The sequence below is a fragment of the Pundamilia nyererei genome, unplaced genomic scaffold (genome assembly GCF_000239375.1).
Source record: "Pundamilia nyererei isolate P.nyererei 1_Seehausen unplaced genomic scaffold, PunNye1.0 scaffold00030, whole genome shotgun sequence".
Lineage (NCBI taxonomy): Eukaryota > Metazoa > Chordata > Actinopteri > Cichliformes > Cichlidae > Pundamilia > Pundamilia nyererei.
This window is the reverse complement of record NW_005187431.1, coordinates 613,580-632,962: the sequence shown is the minus strand read 5'-3', so window position 1 is coordinate 632,962 and position 19,383 is coordinate 613,580. Positions and strand designations below refer to the sequence as shown.

The following is a 19,383-nucleotide window of genomic DNA, read 5'->3' as shown; positions in this document are numbered from 1 at the left end:
CCCCCCCCCCAATAATAAAAATGAGCAGAGTCGGTACTGAAAATTTTTTTGTCGGCTTTATTAAATTGCTAAGTGAAATATGACGTTTGAAAGTGAGATTTTGATTACTGATATAAGCCACAACTTCTTTATAAGATCACCTGTTCCACTCTTTTGTGCACAACTTTCAGTTCTGACATGACATTTATTTAAACACTATCATTAAGATTAAAACATGATATTTGTTAAGTCAAGCAAGTCTTTTCTAGTCTGTTTTACAGCGAGCCTTTTATGAATTCATTTATGAACTTCCCTCCAGTCTTCCAAGCTCACTGGTGATTGAGACAATTTTGCTTAAAAAAATTTGTATGCACCACTTAATCTTTTTGTATACATGTATGAGGCTCTGCGTGTTCTTTACTGAGATTATTTTAGAGACTATGCTGTTAAAACAGATCACAGGTCTTTCTACTTAATAATTACTGTAGTCTCAATGAAAGCCACTATATTTTTGTACTTGGAAACAAACTAGTCTGTGTCTGTAGTTACACTTTGTACAAGTTATTCCTCATGAGTTATATAAACATATGTTAGCCTATGTGTGTAGCACTTTATCAGTGTTTCCTTTTGATGTTGTGAAACATAGGAAAGGGTTACAGATGCTGGTTAAGGTAAGTAAAGTGGGGAAAAATATTGTATTGCAACTCTTGAGACTATTACCAATATACTAGAACCAAAAATTAAAAACATATATATTAAAAGATGCAGGTGGTCTACACAGTGCTGCAAATGCACTCACCGGCTACATCATTTGGGTACACCTAGCAAGTACTGCGTTGTCCCCCTTTTTGCTTTCAAAACTGCCTTAATTCTTCATGGCACAGATGCTGCAAACATTCCTCAGAGATTTTGACATGACAGCATCACACAGTTGCTGTTCATGATGTGGATCTTCTGTTCCCCTCACATCGTAAAAGTGCCCTATTGGATTGAGGTGGATGGGGAGGCTGTGCTCAACTGGTACTAAAGGGGCCCAAAGTGTGCCAAGAAAATGTCCCCCAGACTATTAAACCACCACCACCACCCTGAAATATTACAACACATCAGGATTGATCCATGGTGTCATGTTGTTTACAGCAAATTCTAAATCCAACATCTAAATGCTACAGCAGAAATCGAGACTTATTGGAGCCGGCAACACTTTTCCAATCTTCTATTGTCCAACTTTGATGAGCCTGTGTGAATTCCTCTCCTTTGCTCACAGAATCGATACCTGGTGTGGTCTTCTGCTCCTGCAGTCCATCTGCTTCAAGGCTGGACATGTTGTGCATTCAGAGATGCTCTTCTGCATACCTTGTTTGTTACTGTTACCTATCAGCAGTCTCGCCATTCTCCTATTACCTCTGGTATCAACAAGGCATTTTAGTTCATACAACTGCCACTCACTAGAGATTTTCTCATTTTCTGACCATTCTCTGTAAACACTAGAGATCCACTTTAACAATTCCAATTTGTGAAACACTCTGACCAGCACGTCCGGCATCAACACCCATGCTACACTCAAAGTCACTTAAATCACCTTCCTTCCCCATTCACCAAGTCTGTGTACAGGATTAAATTCTTCTCATGTTTGCATTAATGTATTAACATTCGAACAGGTGTACCTAATGAAGTGGTCGGTGAGTGTAAATACATAATTCCTTATTGTCTTGGAATATGTGCCATGGAATAATGGGTATTGTGGATGATCGTGATAGCATGTTATTGTGAGTCACTCAGTTTTCCATGGGGAGAGAAACAGTAGTGGTCATAAGACCTACTGTAAATAAAAAATCTGTTTCATAAAAACACTCAGCATCTAAATAAACGTGTCTCGCTCTCTGCAGCTGTGGGTGCAACAGCAGTGTACCCCATTGATCTGGTGAAGACACGCATGCAGAACCAGAGGAGCAGCGGGTCACTGGTGGGAGAGCTCATGTACAAGAACAGCTTCGACTGCTTCAAGAAGGTGGTGCGCTACGAGGGCTTCTTCGGACTTTACCGAGGTCAGCATACATGTAGAGAACACGCGAACCTCCAGTGTTATTTATTCATACTCGACATATACACAAACAAAGACACGAACTTAATATTGAACCAAAGTTACAGAAATCCTGAGAGTTTGAAACTAAATGTTGAGAAGGTTTCTGACAGAAGCTGTGGGGGTGAGTCAGATGTTAAAGGCTACAGACTATAAAAGATGGCATGACACAGTGGTTATTGGACTCGACATTTTGAAGCCTCAAAGTTAGCATTTTGACCCCCGTTTTTCTTTTAGAGCCAGAAGTTAGCATATTTGGATGATTTCTTTGATGACAATAAACACCCATGAACTACTGTAAGTACTGAAAGTGTAATAGACCAAAAAAATATCAAAACCTCACAAAAATGGTCCTGACATTCACATACCGACACACTCTGATGGCTGGTTGAGTATTTTATGCAGACTAGAGGAGTCGGGATTAATCCAACACCGACCTGCACTGTGCAACATTCATCCCAAATCTGGTTTTTATTGTTTTGTTCATGTGTTTTAATACTGTTAAGGTGGGTATTTTTTCATGCAAGTCTATGAAGATTGACTTGTTTTTGGAGCCAGCTGGAAATTACAATTTTTGGCTTCATTTTTCATCTCAGGAAGTTGCTCCTTTGTTGAGAATCTCTCATATGCATTCACTAAAATGTATCACAGGCACTTTCCACATAACTTTTATCAGTATTTTAAATAAAACTTTATGTGGTTTTAACAAACAGCTCTTTACATTTAGTCAACACTAAAGTAAATCGAATCCTTCCTCAAAACTATAGGTTTTCAGGGAAAACAACTCACTGGCGGTCAAATCTACAAAACAGGTTTTTAAAGTAAAGGAGGGGCTGAGATGAGGGAGTACAAAGAAGAATCGAGTAGTAGGAACAATGAAAGAGAAGGGAATCGAGAGAAGATGAGAGAAGAAAAGTGTAGGGTGGACAGGAGGGCGGTGTGAGTTCACCTCTCTGTTGACCTGGCTTCTTTGAAGTGATTACCGGCTGGCTGGGGACTTTCAGAGCAGCACAATGAACGTCACACGCAAAGCCACATACCTTGAGGCCTGTGTCACGATGTAGTGATGTCGCACGTCTAGACCTACACACCGGTGCAAACACATTACAGACACACAAGTATGTAGGCATGCAGGGGACTACTTGGGCATGCAGGTACGTACATACCAGGGCACGACACCAGTAATGACTACCTGCCCTGCCTTCAGAAACTGCGGTTAGAGTGTCTGCATTGTTGGGGTCAGATTAAAGGAGGATTGAAAAGAGGTCTCCTGGAATGACGGTGGGGCTTTAAAAAAAAAATCCTACGATTTTGATTGACAGAACTAGGTTTCGTGAGAGGAAACTTGAATGCTTGAATTTCTGTGGGAAACAAAGGCTATGAAGAGTGAAGTGACAGACGCAGACAGGTCTGGCTCCAGGTAGAAGGCGAGACAGGTATCCTGGCACCTAAACTGTAGTTATGTAATGTAAGTTGAAAGGGCCATCTCTGTTGAAACATTCTTCAGAAGGAAGAGAAGGGAATTAACGGCCCAAAACTGCTTTACGGTGCGATGCTGGGACAGCACACGAAAGAAACACGATGGCAAGACCAAATATTCAATAACAAACCTGTTGTGTATATTCTGTTTTCATGAACACATGTCTGCTGATTTTTCTCTTTTTCAGGCTAGCCAAAACTTGCAACTTCCAAATTGGGTATATGATTGTGTGTGTGGTTGTTTGTGTGTGTATGTTTGGCCTCACTACACACAAAGGACTCGATTATGAAGTGCGAGTGCTACTTTGAACAAATGGTTGAGCGTGAGTGATTCGTGCCTTGGGACTGGGTAGGGGGCCAAGTTTCATTGTGCTCCGTTGTGATTATTTTTGTTTATTTTTACCCGACTCTGGGTTGTAATTGAGGTCTGCGTAAACTTTTGGTGGCTTTGATTTCTACACTGCCCTTTTTTTCCTATTCTGGGAAGCAGTTTTGCTCACTTCATTTTCTCTTTGCCCCTTCATCCTCTTCTCTCTATCTCGCTGTCTTTTTTCTACTCTGATGTCCCCACACTCCACATCAATAGATTTCATTAGCGTCTGGGGGATCTTGCACGGTCGGGCGCATGCAGCGGGAAGCCACACATTGATGTGGAACGTGGGGAAGTGGTATATGTATATATATATGTATGTGTGTGTGTGTGAGAGTGGGGGTACCACGGCAGTCTTTTTTTCTAATCATCTTGTCGTTTCCTAATGATAGGTCTGGTACCACAGCTACTGGGTGTGGCGCCCGAGAAAGCCATAAAGCTCACAGTAAGTAACTGTGTTAGAGCCCGTGCAGACACATGCACTCAGATTCACTCAGGCAGAGATTCACGAGGGTCTTTAATCCCTTTAAATTATTGTATGAGTTTTAGATTGTTTTATGAAGCAAACAATTCGATAAATAGTTACAAACACAGCTACTTCCTTAACCTTCCTGTTTTTCTGCATTTGTAAACTGTCAGTCAGAGGAGCATTTACAGCATGCAGTGTAACATTTGTGGTACGCTAAGTGGCATACACCATCATTGAAGCATGTGTCAGTACATTTAGGTCCATAAGTATTTGGAGAGTGAGACACTTTCTGTACACGATCACGGTGGATTTCAAATCAAGCAAGATGTAAAAAGTACAGACATTCGGCTTTAATTCAAGGATTTTAACGAAATGTTGTTTAAACTGTTCAGGAAAGGCAGTGTAGTCATTTTTATACATACTCCTCATTTTCAGAGGATGAAAAGTAACTGGAGAAGTTTCACTGTTTCAGATTTTATTTACAAATCAGTTGACTGACAAGGACTAGTTGAGGTCTGCTCCCTCAATATTTCATGACAAATTAAGTAGAGTTGATTAGGGATGGGTATCGTTTAGGTTTTATCCAATACCGGTGCCAAATCGGTACTTTTGAAACGGTGCCGGTGCTCAAACCAGTGCTTAAAGAATGGAGAACACAAAATTGGTCCAAAAACCTCTCATGTTCAGCTGTTTTTTTGTAAAAAGATAACAATGTTAGCCTTTTCTGCAGCTATGGGGCATATATGGTATCACTCTTGGCTGGAAGCGGTGCTTAAACAATGGAAAAAACACAAACTTTGTCCAAAAACCTCTCACGTTTAACTGTTTTCCACTTTTTCTTTGGTCATTTTAGCCTTTTTGGCCAGGGTGAAGGGAGTATCTGCCATCAAACAAGAAGACAGCCGCATGTAGCTATGATGATGTTTGCTAGTTCACCTTACATGTATTAATGTAATAACGTGGTTAGCCTACTCAACGTAAATTACCTACTCACGCAGAGAAGAACGCTGCTGCTGCCATCATCATCCGTCATCATTTCTGCTACACTGGCAGGGCTAGGGGCCAGGACTCTCCTCTTCGTGTTTCTGGGGGATGTTGCTAACTCTGGGTCCGATAACTGGCAACCCACCCGCAGTAGATGTGCTCGTGTGAGGTCTCGCAGCAAGCTATCATACGGCGCATTTCTGGGCTTTTAAAAAAAACGCTATGCGTCGCCAGGTGTTTCATCGGATTTCAGGTGTTACCTCCTTTGACTGTATCACAGTATCAGCTTAAAGCACTTGTTGCAGGCTGCTGAGTTTGCATATTTTGCTGTGAAGTACAGCCAGACTTTTGACCGCTTCGCCTTGGGCATTTTTAATCTGTAGGTCTGCTCTAAAAGAACGTACGTACCTGGACCCGCCTACTATCCTCGGAAACGTAAAATGATTGGCTAGAAGTGTATCACAGCTCAGGAAAAAAAAGCACCGAAATAAAGCACTGAAATTTGCGCTGCTTTTCGGTCTGGTTACTACCGTTTATGTCAGAACCGGTGCCATGACCAGTACCCATCCCTAGAGTTGATTTCAAGTGTTGAACTTGTATTTGGTAGTAGTTCACTAAAAAACCCAATATGAGGTCCAAAGAGGGAGGGAGGCCATCATTATGTTAAAAAAGCTCATAGTCCAAAGCATAAGATATCGTCTATAAAACACGATGAAGGCAATGTTGTGGCATGGCCATTGGAGCCAGTCACTTGTGTTGACAGATGAAGTGACTGCTAATAGAAACAGCAGGATGAATAGTGAAGTGTACAGGGCGGTACTCTCTGCTCAAGTTTAGCCAAACGCTGCAAAACTGATCAGTTAATCCAAAAAATTGGTTAATTTTTGGATCCAAAAAATTGGTTAATTTTTGGATTAACCTTATGAATTAAAGCTGAAAGTCAGGACTTTTATTACATGTTGACTGTTTGATTTATAAACCACTGTGGTCATGTATAGAGGCAACTTGACAAACTCATTGTCACCGTCTAAAAACATATGGCTACAACTGTGTCCGCTGATTATTGCTTATGTTCTAAACCATACATTTTGTGTCTCTAGGTGAATGATTTTGTGCGTGGAAAGACCAGACAGAAGGACGGTACAGTCCCGCTTGCCGCTGAGATTCTGGCTGGTGGATGTGTAAGTTTATAGACAGCTGTTACATTTGTTGTATTTCTATGTGAGAACGCCTTTGTTTGTTGGTTAAGTGAAGGTCAGATGCAACTGCTTGAACAGATTTTGGGTGTTTTATCAAGGAGCTGTTTGAGCTTTGGTAGCTCACCTGGGAATGTGCACACACCATGTGATACAGCCTTTGAACATATCAAAAACTATTAAAAGCTGCCATCTGATGCCTCAGCTGACCATTTTGCACATCCAATTAGCAATTTGCATATAGTTGCTTTAGTCTGCTTACAGCTGCTTTGCATCCCACATCGACCATAGCTCATTCTTTTATGATCTGACTAAATCGCTGCCACTGATGCCTGCTCTTTTCTGTACTGACTCTTTTTTTCGTTGCTGTTGCAGAAATAAAAACACACGAAAGAGCTTTTTACTCCCTTTTTACTGAAAAGACACAAAAGGCCGAGTCATTTTTAAGAAAATATTATGAGCATAATCAAATACAGTCAAATTACATATTTCGGTGTGCACCTTCTGCCTTTCCAGAGTGCACTGTGTTGGAGTGATGCTGCACAGCACTCAGGCAGTGTGTGCAGTATTGAGTCGGCATGCATGTCTTAACTATGCTGACAGTTGAGCAGACAGACATGGACTTGTTTTGGAGTCCAGGGGTTGCTATTTGTTGATGGAACCTGTACACTCGAAAGAGCAAACACACACACACTGTGCATGCTCAGAGAGGTGTGTGTGCGTGAGGAGTACTACAAGCACACACACACACACAAAGATTGACAGCTGCTGATACCTGAGTCCCCCCTTACTCAGTTTGTTACCTGCTCCCCCTCCAATCATGGGTTTTGATCACTGACCTGTCAAAGTCTAACCCCTGCCCCACCCTACTTACCCCCCAATGCATGTGCACACACACACACACACACACACACACACACTCTTTTTTACACACACACTCGGTCCTACAAGGCTGGCAGCTTTAGCCAGGCCAAATGAAAGAAGGTCTTTCATTGAACCCTCTTTTGATGTCGATCACTAAAGCAAAGTATTTCAGGATACACAAGTCATTATGGGTTTAGCTCCACTCAGGCACATTCAATTGACCTTATTAGTTCTGGGAATATGTTTAAGAAATGTTATGGCACACTACATTTGCTGTAACCTACATTCTGGATGGCGATTTTCTTTTGTGAGAGAGAGAAATGGAAAACGTACAGCAAAGTAAATATACTTAGGACATGCTCTGTGGTGTCCTGGGTGTGAAGAATAGTGGTTGCCTTTAAAAAATAATAATAATAATAATAACTCGTATGAATTTAAAAGCAGAACCATAAAAGTCACAGAGAGAGGGGAGGAGGATAAATGTAGAGGAGAGGAGTGTGGATGGATGGATTTTTCCTCTTTTCCTCCGTGAGCCGTCGTGACAGCTCCTTTCATCCTGGCTGAGGCCCCGGTGTTAGTGCTGGCACTGCACTCTGCCTGCCACTTTATCTACACACATGCACACTCACACACACAGACACTTACACACACATGTATGGCTATCTTTATGAGGACCAGTTGCCTTCCCTAGCCCCTTATGCTAACCTTAACAAATCAGTTCGTTACCCCAACTTTAACATAGCGCTGAACCTAATCTTAACCCTAAAAAACGAGTCCAAACCCTCAAACATTTCTTTGAAGAGGGGTGAAAAAGTGTCCTCACTTTTCCGTTTTGCCCTCACACACACACACAGACGTCAAACCTCCCTGAACCCTGTTTTAGCGAGGCTCCAGCCACAGCACATGAAATCTGTTTATATCATTTGGTAGCTGTGAAAGTGTTGGTTTGGACCACGATGTCGGCCTCAGATTCACAGTCTGTAAAGATGAAAAAAAGGAGAAGCGAGAAAGAAAAAGAGAAGATATGTTTGCTTTCTGCGAAGAAAACTTTTCATATGTCAGTATCTTTATCTTTATCTGCCCCAAAGTGTTGGTTTTTAGGTCCCTTTTCTTTCTCTTCTCACCTCTCACGCTCCTTCTCCTCCTCCTCCTCTTTTCTGTCCTTAAACCTGCGGCTCAGCACCATTAAGCTCCGGTGCGGGTTTGCCAGTTTCTAATGATTATTTGGTAAGAATGGCATGCTCCGTTTACCGAGCTGGGTGGATGCTTATCTGGCAGTAACTGGCCTGCGTTTCAGGACTTAAGTTACACGAAATACTTGCTGGGTCATTGCTGACCGGAGGAGTGGGGTTGTTTGTTCCCATTCATTGTGAATGTGTTACAGTTTGCGTTTGTGGTTTTTAATGAGTTTCTTATTCAGGCCTGACATGAGTTATGAAAACATTATCAGTGAATCTAACATGCGCACGCCACGGCAACAAATGAAGCTGTGATTATCATTTATAGACTGTGGTTACATTTTTTTCTTTTTTTTTCTTTTTTTGTTTTTGTGGGGGGGTTTTAGCTGGTGCTAATCTCCTGTGTAAGTGCGTGGTCGGCATACGTGTGTAGGGTTGATGGTGGGCTGGTCCTCAAACTTTTACTAAGCTCCTTTTCCAGCACACACACGGCCAAGGAGCTGCGATCCGTGCATAAGGTGCTGACGTCCCAGGTTTCCGAGGATCACCTTGCCTTGTAATTACCTGGGAATCATCAGAGGACTGCCGACGCTGTCACTCCATAATCACAACCCTCAACCTCTCTGCCTCAGTCTCGACCTTTCCTTCACTTCTCTTGTTTTGACTGCTCCTCTTCTCTCTCTCATTAGCACCTTTTGTTTATTTGTCTGACTTGCTATTTTCTGTGCATTTCACTCTTTTTTTCCTTCTCCGCATGCCCTCCAGAGTTATGCAGGACTCTGGGGTGGTTCAACAGCACCAAAAAAAACCCCTCAACCACTCCTTTTTATCTCATGTTGTCAGATCTAATTGTCAGCTCATCTCTCTGAACAGTGTTGTTGTTTACCCATTTCGAATAAACAACATCTCTATCTCCTCCATCTCCAGTCTCATTTGAATCCAATTGAAGCAGCCAGCACTGCTAAGGGCCGGGGCCAATAGCCTCTTAATGCTTGCGCTATTAGCCAGCATGTAATCAACTAGGTTATTTCCATAAAACAAGTCATAAAGAGTTAGCTGTGAGATGCAGCAGCCCTCTTGCTATTCACAGCTCTCTCTCTCTCTCGCTCTCTTGGTCTGGAAGGGAAGCTGTAGCCCATTATTCTTTGTGTTGTTTAAAAAAAGCAGCTGCACACACACCTTCAATGAGACGATTATAATCTCTCTGTCTGTCCTCCCTCCCTCCCTCCTCTTAAGCAGTACGTGGTAATGCTTAAAGCCGGGGGACTCAAAGCAAAAAACGGTGCCCACGTTTGCAGATTGCAGCTTCCCGTAAGGCAAGAGGTGACGAGCACAATCCATCATTCATAACGATGCAAAACGAAGGAGGGGGAGAAAGGGAGAGAAACAACAACAAACAGACCAGGCCTATTTAAGACAGAAGTGGCGCCATGGCAACCGATTGCTATCTAATTGCGATGTGCCGCCCTTTTGCGTGTAGATTCGGTAACCACTGGCAACCGTTGGCAGAGGCGGACGATATTGGACAAGATGAGAGAGATCATTTTGAGAGCAGGTCAAAGAAAGAAACGGGGAGAATTGGTGAAAGGGGGTAAAAAGGAAAATAAATAAAAATCTTGTCTCCATTTCCCAGTGTCTCGAAGCGTCCTGGAAATGCCGCCATGCTCCCCCCACTGCACAGCTAACCATTTGTCTTGCCCCAACTCCTTCACAGCAGCTACCTCTTATACACTTAAAAGCACTGCTGACCACAAAAAGACACAGAAACCAGCCTGAACTTGCTGTGGTGGTGCCCCCCCCGCCCACCATCACAAGTACAGGTTTGGAGGATGATGTGAAAAGAGAGGTTAGGGAGAAAAAGAGAGGTCGGAGTCCCCGCAGGGTCTGGGTGATGAAGACAAACAGCTGACAGACTCGCGTGCATCAGCTGGATATTCCTGGTACTCTCCTCCTCTCTCCGTGTTTGTTTTGAAGTTGGTTGCTGAGGCTGCAACATTGCTAAAATTACATCATAAGCCAGATAATTGTAGCAGTTTTGTCTCATAATGATTTTTATTTCAGCACGTTATGTTGAAATGAAATCGCTTAAGTGGATCTGGGGCTACACTTGAATTCTCACGTTAAAGCACAGACAAAGCCGTCATTGAAATTGGGTTTAATTTGCAGCGATTAAAGTGAGGGTTTCCCTTTTTCTGAAGTTCGCTTTGTTTGTGTTTTTTATGTGTTCCTCCAGGCTGGAGGATCCCAGGTGATCTTCACAAACCCTCTGGAGATAGTAAAGATCCGTCTGCAGGTGGCAGGAGAGATCACCACGGGGCCGAGGGTCAGCGCTCTGTCGGTCATCAGGGACCTGGGCTTCTTTGGGCTTTACAAGGTGGGAAAGACTTCTGTGATGAGAGGTGAAGGTGTAGTTAGTATATATTTTGTTTGATGGTCCTCATATGGAGCTTTTTAAAAAAATATATACTTAAGATTAGGGTCATTAATTCAGGTCCACACTAAGGTGTAAATGATCAAAATATTCTTACATGGGTCTTTGTCCATGAAAAGTTTCCATGAGATTTCTGGTGTAAGTTCTTTACTGCAGTAAGCTCTTCAAAGCCCTCAAGTGAATGTTGCTGAGGACCCATTTAAGGTCACGGTGTAGTTTGTGTGGACTGGAAACACTGGAGCTGCCTACAGTATGTGTGTACAGTCATCTGTTAGCTCGGGAGGAGAATCTGAAAGTCCCGGTTTTATGTCAGTCTGTCGCACTCAAACTTGCCGGTGTGTAGACTAGAGAAATGATCTGTAAGTTCATTATAACACAAGACACGAGATCATTCCCAAGACAGAGAAGGGATGATATTCAGCTTTTTGTTTTTTTAATTTAAAACTCGTACGTCTTCAGATGCAGTTGAAAGAGACAGAAACTCGGGCTGATTTGTTTTTCTTTGCTCCTAGATTGTCTTTTCTCTTTTGATTGGCCTTGCAACTTCACAACAATCTATTGTTCCTTAATAATGTTGTGACTAAATCATATGTGATTTTTCTATTAACTGTTGTTCAATTATACGCATTACCTTACCCCACATCAGCTATCATTTAATTTGACAATTCATTGTGGTCTGTTTGAGAACCACAAACGGCACAATTTATGCTAAAAGCTGTATTTAACCTTAATTGCCATAATTGGTATTTTTCAGTGGCGCAAGGCTAAAAATTATAGTGTACTATTTGAGCATATAACTTGTTGCTAATTTAGCAATCTTTGTTGTATTACAAAGAGTATGTCCTGTTTTTTCAATAATTACTATTCCTGTAAATATTTGGACTTCTAACCCTGGTCTGTTTGAAGCAGTGAGATGTTAGCAGAAAGAGCTGGGGGGAGCCAGTGAATGAGCTGTGGCTAACGCTAACATTAGCAGCTTAACTGGCTTGACAGGGACATTAGTCCCGGGGGTGAAACAGAGCATGTCTAATTGAGTTACATAAATAAGTCCTAATGGAGCTTGGTGGGAGAGATTCTACCTCAACTGTAAACGCAATCAACTGTGAAAATGTCAATCTAATACCTGTGGTTACATTAATTAGTCATGTTTTACTTAAATAAGATGACACTTTTTTTTGTTTTGGTGTGTGGCAGCATGTCTGTCCTTAAATTCCAGGTAGTAAACTATTTTTCAGATATGTCTGCTGATTATTTATTGCACTAGACTATTACTTTAATATTCCTTTTATTTATTTAGTGATTGGTCCATGCGTCTGCTGCTGTGGCAACTTGCAAACAAACCTTTGGGTTCTGTTAACGAGGCTGTAAAAGACCGTGGAGCCTCCTCACGTCTCTGTCTACCTGTCACCGTGTTTGGGTGGTAATTTATGACCGTGAGGTGTGTGTCCACACATAGCTGCTGTCTCCATTCACCTGTTTGTGAAAATGCCGCCAAACGCTGTGTTAGCAGTGCCAGTGCATGTATGTGTTCATGCTCGTGCACATACTTAATTGCATTCGTCTCCCGGTGCACAGAGAGGAGACAAAGTGCATTGAGAAAGCAGTAGCAGTGTTGGCGGCGATGGTGGTGGTGGTGGAGGAGAGGTGGGGAGGAGACGCGCTCCAGCCTGCAAGCCCCAGACGGGCTGGCTCCGGAGGGGCTGCACCCAGGCACAGAGCTGCCTTTGTCAGGGTAATTATCCTGATGCTCACCCTCAGCTGGTGGAGCTACCAGTTGGTATGGTTACTAACGCTCTAGCGCCACCATTCATCCGTGGGAGAAGCTGTCACTGTAGGGATATCGAACCAGATAATGTTTCATGTATGTGAAGTTACTGTATATCACGTTACCTGCAAGTAACGTAAGAGCTTTGGATTTCGTGTTAGAATCTGACCGATATCAGATTTTTAGGACCGATATTTGGAGATTTCAAAATCCCTGAAATTTGTTAGGTGTAGTCAGCACTAAAATATTATGACACTTGAATTTAAAAATAAAGTTCCTTTATGGTTACAACAAGTTTGTGTGCGCATGTGTGTTGTCAACAGGAAAGTTGTAGAGTGCCCCCTGATGGAGAAACTATGCAGCATCGTTAAATTGTTGGATGGTGTTATTTCCTCGTCTTTTTAAAAAAAAATTCTATTTATCACTTGTTGTAAATACCTTTATCGATAATACTGATGATATCAACCGATAATCTGTTGATCCATATACTGGTCGGGCTCTGTTTTTGTATTAAAATAATAATTTAATTTTCATCTCTGTATTAAAGGACTACTGTAAAGCGGCTCATTGTCTCTGGTCCACCAGTGCATTACCCAACTGAACACCTTAAACCTGCTTTTAAAACTTCTCATCCCCAGTCCCTGTGACGCTGCTTGTCTGTCCTGCCTCGATAGGATCTCGAGGCTTTCAGCAGCCACATGGGCCTCGGCCAGGAGGGACAGGCAAACAAGCAGTGCCAGAGGAGAAAAAGAGGGAAAGAGATAGCCCAGGTATCTGCCAATCCTCTGTATGTATGTGTGTATGTGTCAGGGAGGAACCAAAGGATTATCCCATGGGAGTTAAATGAAGCCTGTCCAAAACAGGGAGACTCTGGCGAGGTCTTTAAACGCCTTCTGTTGACTGTAGCTGCTGTGTCAAAAAGCTGGCAGTGAGCCAGCAGGTTTAAAGTACAGCAGGAAACCCTATAGGCTTGATGATATAGTGCTGTTTACAGTCGCAGACAAGGATCCATCTTCGCCAGCCAGTCTGCCTTCCTCTGCTTTGGTTTTTTTTTTTTTTTTTTCATAGCTTTGCGTTTGGAGCCGCCCCCTCACCTGCCGCTGAGAGCACTGATCGTTTGCATATGGAGAGACATGATTTTTCTGCCATGTTTTCGGCCCACATTTCATTCTGCCTCATGAGTTGCAGGGGTCTTTTGGAAGTAGCTTAAACGGTGGTAACATCAGTTGATGCTTGGAGATGTGATTCAGGAACAGATTGTTTAATTTTGTGGCTAGAAATTGCAATTTATTTTCAGAGAACTCAGCCAGAAATCAAGGTTTAAATCCCCTGAGCTTCATTAATCTTTCTTTGCTCCCCTTTGTGTTTATTCTTGTCTTTGTTTTCTCCTTCTGGGAGCTCAACTTTTAACCCAGTGTTTTGACCCAAAGTATCCCGCTAACTTTCTTTTTAGGGTTCCAAGGCTTGTTTTCTGCGGGACATCCCCTTCTCGGCTATCTACTTCCCTTGCTACGCCCACACCAAGGCTTACCTCACTGAGGAGGATGGAAGAATAGGGCCAGCCAGGATGCTGTTTGCCGGAGCTCTGGCAGGTAAAGTACGTCCATCCCCTGGAGCCTTTACACTTCAATATAAAACGAAGGACAAACTAGTATAAAATTTAGAGGTAAAAAGTAGTTTGTATATAAGATCAGAGGCTAGAGTGCTTGAATTAAAATAGAAAGCATTGATTTTATATGTGCTTTTGCTGTATTTGTATTTTAATATATTTCAATCACTGTCTACCACTGTCAAATGAAGAGTGTCTAATGTCTGACCCCTGCACATGTGGTGTACCTCCAAACAGATCTGCATCTATATGTATATGTATTGCATAGTAAGCACTTACTGGCACACATTTTATGCATGCACACATGTAAAAATGGTCAAGATGACCTGCTGAAGTTCAGATTGAGCATTAGTGTTTCAGAAACTGTTGATCTGCAGGGATTTTCTCACACAGCCCTCTCTTTTACAGAGAATCGACTGAAAAAGAGTAAATATCCAGTGAGCGTCAGTTTTCTGGGTGAAAATATCTTGTTGATGTCAGAGGTCAAAGGAGGAGGGACAGACAGTTTTCAAAGTATGCAGATAAATAACCACACTGTGTGCCACTCCTATCAGAGGACAATATACAATGTGATTACATATTACACACATACACACGTGTATGCTATATGATTCAAAAAAGGTTGCCTGGTTTGATGAGCTTTGATTTCTGTTATGACATTCAGACTGTAGGGTCAGAATTTGGCATAAGCAGCATGAAAGCATGGATCTATGCAGCTTTCTATCAGTCCGTGCTGCTGGTGTTGATTTAATAGTGTGGGGAATATTTTTGGCACATCTTAGTCGCCTTAGTGGCAGTTCAGCGTTGTTTAAACACCACAGCCTACCTGAGCGATCCTATCACTTTACAACTACAGTGTACATACATATTCTCAGGATAACACACCATGTCACAAAGCTCAGATCATCTCAAACTGGTTTATTGAACATTGCAGTGAGTTCACTGTACTCAAATGACCTCCACAGCCACCAGATCTCGAGCCACCAGGGCACCTTTGGGATGTGGTGAAACTATTTCCAGCACCTTGTTGACTCTAAGCTGTAGAGTCATCTACTTAACGTAAGGTCAGTGGTTTGACCCCTGGGTCCTCCAGGAGGTGAAAGTACACTCAGGCAGATTACTGTGCGTGTTGAGGTATCCACGGGCAAGATAGCAGCCATCATTGTGTGCATCAGAGTGTGAGGGTGTGCAGCTAAAGTGCTGTGTGTGTGGGAATCTAGAAAATGGCTATGTAAGTGTACCTAATAAATTGGCTGGTGAGTGTATATATTTATATTGTATAAATATGTACTGTAGTTTCTGTAAAGTTGTAAAACAGCACTGTTGGATCGCCCCTTGTTACACCACCATTATAACCGGCCCTGTTACAGTACAGCATACATTTTTATTACCTGCCATTACCCATTACTGTTTGGATCTCAGATGGTATGTTTTATGCAAGTTCTCTGCAGGTCATTTGTTTAGTCTACACAGTCCCATGTTGCATTTTAATAGCTTAGCCTTTTAGTGTTTGCCCCTGGCTTGAAAACCAGTGCTTTGGCTTGTAAAGTGACTGACCATTCCAAGCGAGCCCGAAAGGCTAAAAGCTTTGCCCCCGATGCGACGTGCACAGCCCTGACATTTATGAAATAAAATCTTTGGCCGTTTCGAACAAAGTGCGAGAGCAGGTTTCGCTCTGCTCTTGCTTCAGACGTCCGCGAGCCCGCAGTAACAGTAGCAGAGCTCGGAGTTTGGGAGCCAGGCAGCCTTTGACCGCAGGCTCCATGGCGGTAGCTGCTAATTAGAGCTCAGTGATTGGGGACTGGGGTTTCTGGAGCTGTGCTGTAGGGAAGCGCCTCGGTTGCCAGCCAACCGGGCCGGGATGAAGGCTTTCCAGTCGTCATATACTGTACACGCATGCACATGCACAAAGATGGTCGCGCGTACTGCTCTGTTAAAGAAGCAGGGTGAACAGTCCCGTCCTGCCTGTAGGAGAACTGGAACAGCAAAACAATCAGTTATGATTTAAGAGCTTTATCCATTGCATAAAAAGATGATTTAACCAAAGAAAGGCTTAAATATTTGATTTATCCTTAATAACAGCCCTGCCAAGTTCAAAAGCTTTACAGCATTGGCATGAAAGGCTGACTATTTATTTTGAATCCTCAGATGTGTCAGCAGCACTCTCTTTTTGACGCAAGGCAACATGGAAAAAAATCATAAATCCTGCCTCGCTTCCAACTTTTACTTTCTCACCGCAAGACTGGCAGCCACGGCTCACAGACTGAAACGAGCCTCATGACTTCTTTATTTTTTTCATTGCTTTGACGCATTTATCATCCTTCTTTCACATATATTTATCAGCGGTTGCAGCATTCTGGCAATTAGTGTTTTACAGTCAGCACAGGAAATTGAATTACACGCTCAGTTTGTACAGCATTATTTAGCTAGGCATTACTCTGGTCTGTGAAGAATGTAGCGTGGACATCTCCAGCTCGCGTTAGCTCCGAATGGGATAAATATTGGAGGGAGGGAATTTTTGGCCGAGCTGTGGGGGTGTAAGAAATATCCACTCGCTTGTTTTGTCACTGTGAAATATGGCGGGAATATTAATTGTTTCCCGGCAGAAAATTGAATGTTTTACTTGAACCTTGCTTTGGACACCAGGTCGGCAACCGCTCACAGTCAGCGCCGTCTCAAAAGCCACTTTGGTGCATCGACATCGATAAGACAGAGTCAGCCTGCTCTCAGTTTGCACTTGATTGGAGTCAAGTTGGCAGGTTGTCTCTCTGTGATAATACGGCAATTAACTGTGACAAATGTAGCAAAATTAGCAAATCTGTTGCTGTCTGCTTACATATAAAGGCACACCGACTAATTACATTCAGACTCCACCCAGAACCTCAGAGAATTAAAACAGAAATTTACAAATTTGTTTGCAACCAGTTGGCTTGAGCCCCCTACTGCAAAGAGACACAGTGCAGATGATTTGCACTTATCAACCCAGACTGACTCAGATTGATTGCAACGTGTTGTTGGCAATCTGGCAGCAGTTATTTGCAAACATTTGCCCATCTACCTGAGAGTGACTGCAGTCAGTCTGAGTCAGGCTGCGGTGGTTTGGAGACAGGTTGCCTCCCACCTGTCTTCTCTTGCAGTCAGCTGGTTGCTACAACTAATCTTTTTTCTAACCGAGGTTTATTTTTACTCTAGTCTGACTGAGCCATTAAGACTAAGTAAACAAGGTGAAGATCATTTCAAATATTTGGAAACTACGCAGATTCTTCCAGAGGAAGGAAGTGAAGAGAAAGTGTGAGGCGTCATTGTCTCAAAACAAAGACAGAGAAAACAGTCAGGCATACAGTATGCGACTAAGGCCTAAAGTTGCTTTTAGTTGGTGAAAATTATTCATGTTTTTATGTCAGGAGATTCTTTTAGCTCCCACAATTGTTAGATATGTTAGCAAGTTACTGTAGATACTGTAGCTAAAGCACTTGCAAATATAATGATTTTTCTCGTGACTTTTAAAGCTTGGAAACATTCCCGTTTTACATAAGTGGCACACAGCCACAGGTCTTGAGGTTAGAGAAGTCCACTGCAGTTTTCTTGTTTTCCTGCTTCACGTCCTTTATCCTGTTGCTCATGTGTGCAGCTACGCAAAAACACTTCTTTGCGTTTGTTGTTGTTTTGCAGCCCATTAGCTCTGTCTGTCTCTAATGCTTGCAGATTTCTTTTTTAAGTGAGATGGCACAGAAGGGACCAAGAACCAGATCACAGCTAGTGGGATATTTGGTTTGGGAGCAGGGTGTTCTTCTAATTCCAGAAGTAATGCTTTAGCAGACACGGCTGCAAAGTAAAGCACAAGATTCAGCTGCTCTCAAAATCCAGTCTAGTTATGACTGTAAAAGTGAAGAGCAGTGTCTCACTGATCCTTTCGGGGTCAGGTTTCAGGATTTAGTGAATGTGAATATAAAACCAGTCATGTTTTTCAAAACTTAAACAGTTAAACTTTGCAGACTTTATATTATATAACATTATATAGTTGATTTGCAATGATTTTTTTGTTTGTTTTTGTTTTCTTTCCATAAAACATGGCAGTATGGTTTCTTGAACATCCCTAGTAGCAGGTAATAAAATTTCAGGGAGGGCTGGGGCCCCCTGTAGCTACACCTCTGCTGTTTCTATGCACTTTTCATGTCGATCCCATACTGTGTGGGGGTTTTGGTTTGATTACATTTTGTAGAGATAAAGATGCTGCCATCATGGTTTATCTTTTTTTAAATTTTGGATAAAGTTCTGTTTCAGCATCTGTATATCAAGACTCTTTTTATTCTGTCAAATGATTTTAAAAGTTTAAAGTTTACCTTTATCTGAATTAAAGGTCTCAGGATAGTCAGTTTTATGTGTGTGTAGATATGTGTATATATATATATATATATATTCAGACGTCTTGCCTGCTCCCCTCCTCTCCTCTCCGCTCCTCTCCTCAGTTCAGTGCAGGTGGTCAGTCTCCACTGGGTGCCAGTCGGCTACCTAATGCCGAGTTGATCAGGCTTGCTGAATAGCTCGTTTTGCCGTTACAAAAACCAAGAAGTCAGAGTAAATCGTCAAGAGGGCAGTTGATGGTAATGACCGAGCCATCAATGATTGGGCCCATTCATGAGTGAAGTGGCTGGAGTGGGGGCCTTGCAGTCACTCCCTTCAGTCAGCCAGTCACTTTGAGCAGCACACGGGGCACAGTGTGCATTTCTCTCATTACCGTCCATTGTCTGGCCTCTTTCAAACGGCTGTAGGAAAAGTGGGAGAGAGAGGAAAGGAAGAAAAAAGGTAGAGATTAAATAATGGCCTGGATTGGTTGATGGTGAAGTGATAGGAGCTGGCCCCTACTTGTGTATAGTGTATGTATGCTGCAGACATACTGCAAGATGGTAAAGATCCAAGATGACGTGTTTCAGAAAGGGGAACAAAGACGGCTAAAAATCCACTCGATGAGATGCGGT

The 19,383-nt window shown here is 42.5% G+C and overlaps 1 protein-coding gene across 1 annotated transcript in view; it reads left to right on the top strand.

Annotated features, from left to right (window-relative positions):
* Positions 1-19,383, top strand: part of slc25a13 (solute carrier family 25 member 13) — a 52,485-nt gene that overhangs the window by 30,756 nt on the left and 2,346 nt on the right. Inside the window, exons 12-16 of the mRNA XM_005728911.1 lie at positions 1,866-2,024; positions 4,301-4,353; positions 6,462-6,542; positions 10,833-10,973; positions 14,249-14,387. Of these exons, the coding sequence (XP_005728968.1) occupies positions 1,866-2,024; positions 4,301-4,353; positions 6,462-6,542; positions 10,833-10,973; positions 14,249-14,387 (573 nt within the window). The remainder of the gene's footprint in view (positions 1-1,865; positions 2,025-4,300; positions 4,354-6,461; positions 6,543-10,832; positions 10,974-14,248; positions 14,388-19,383) is intronic.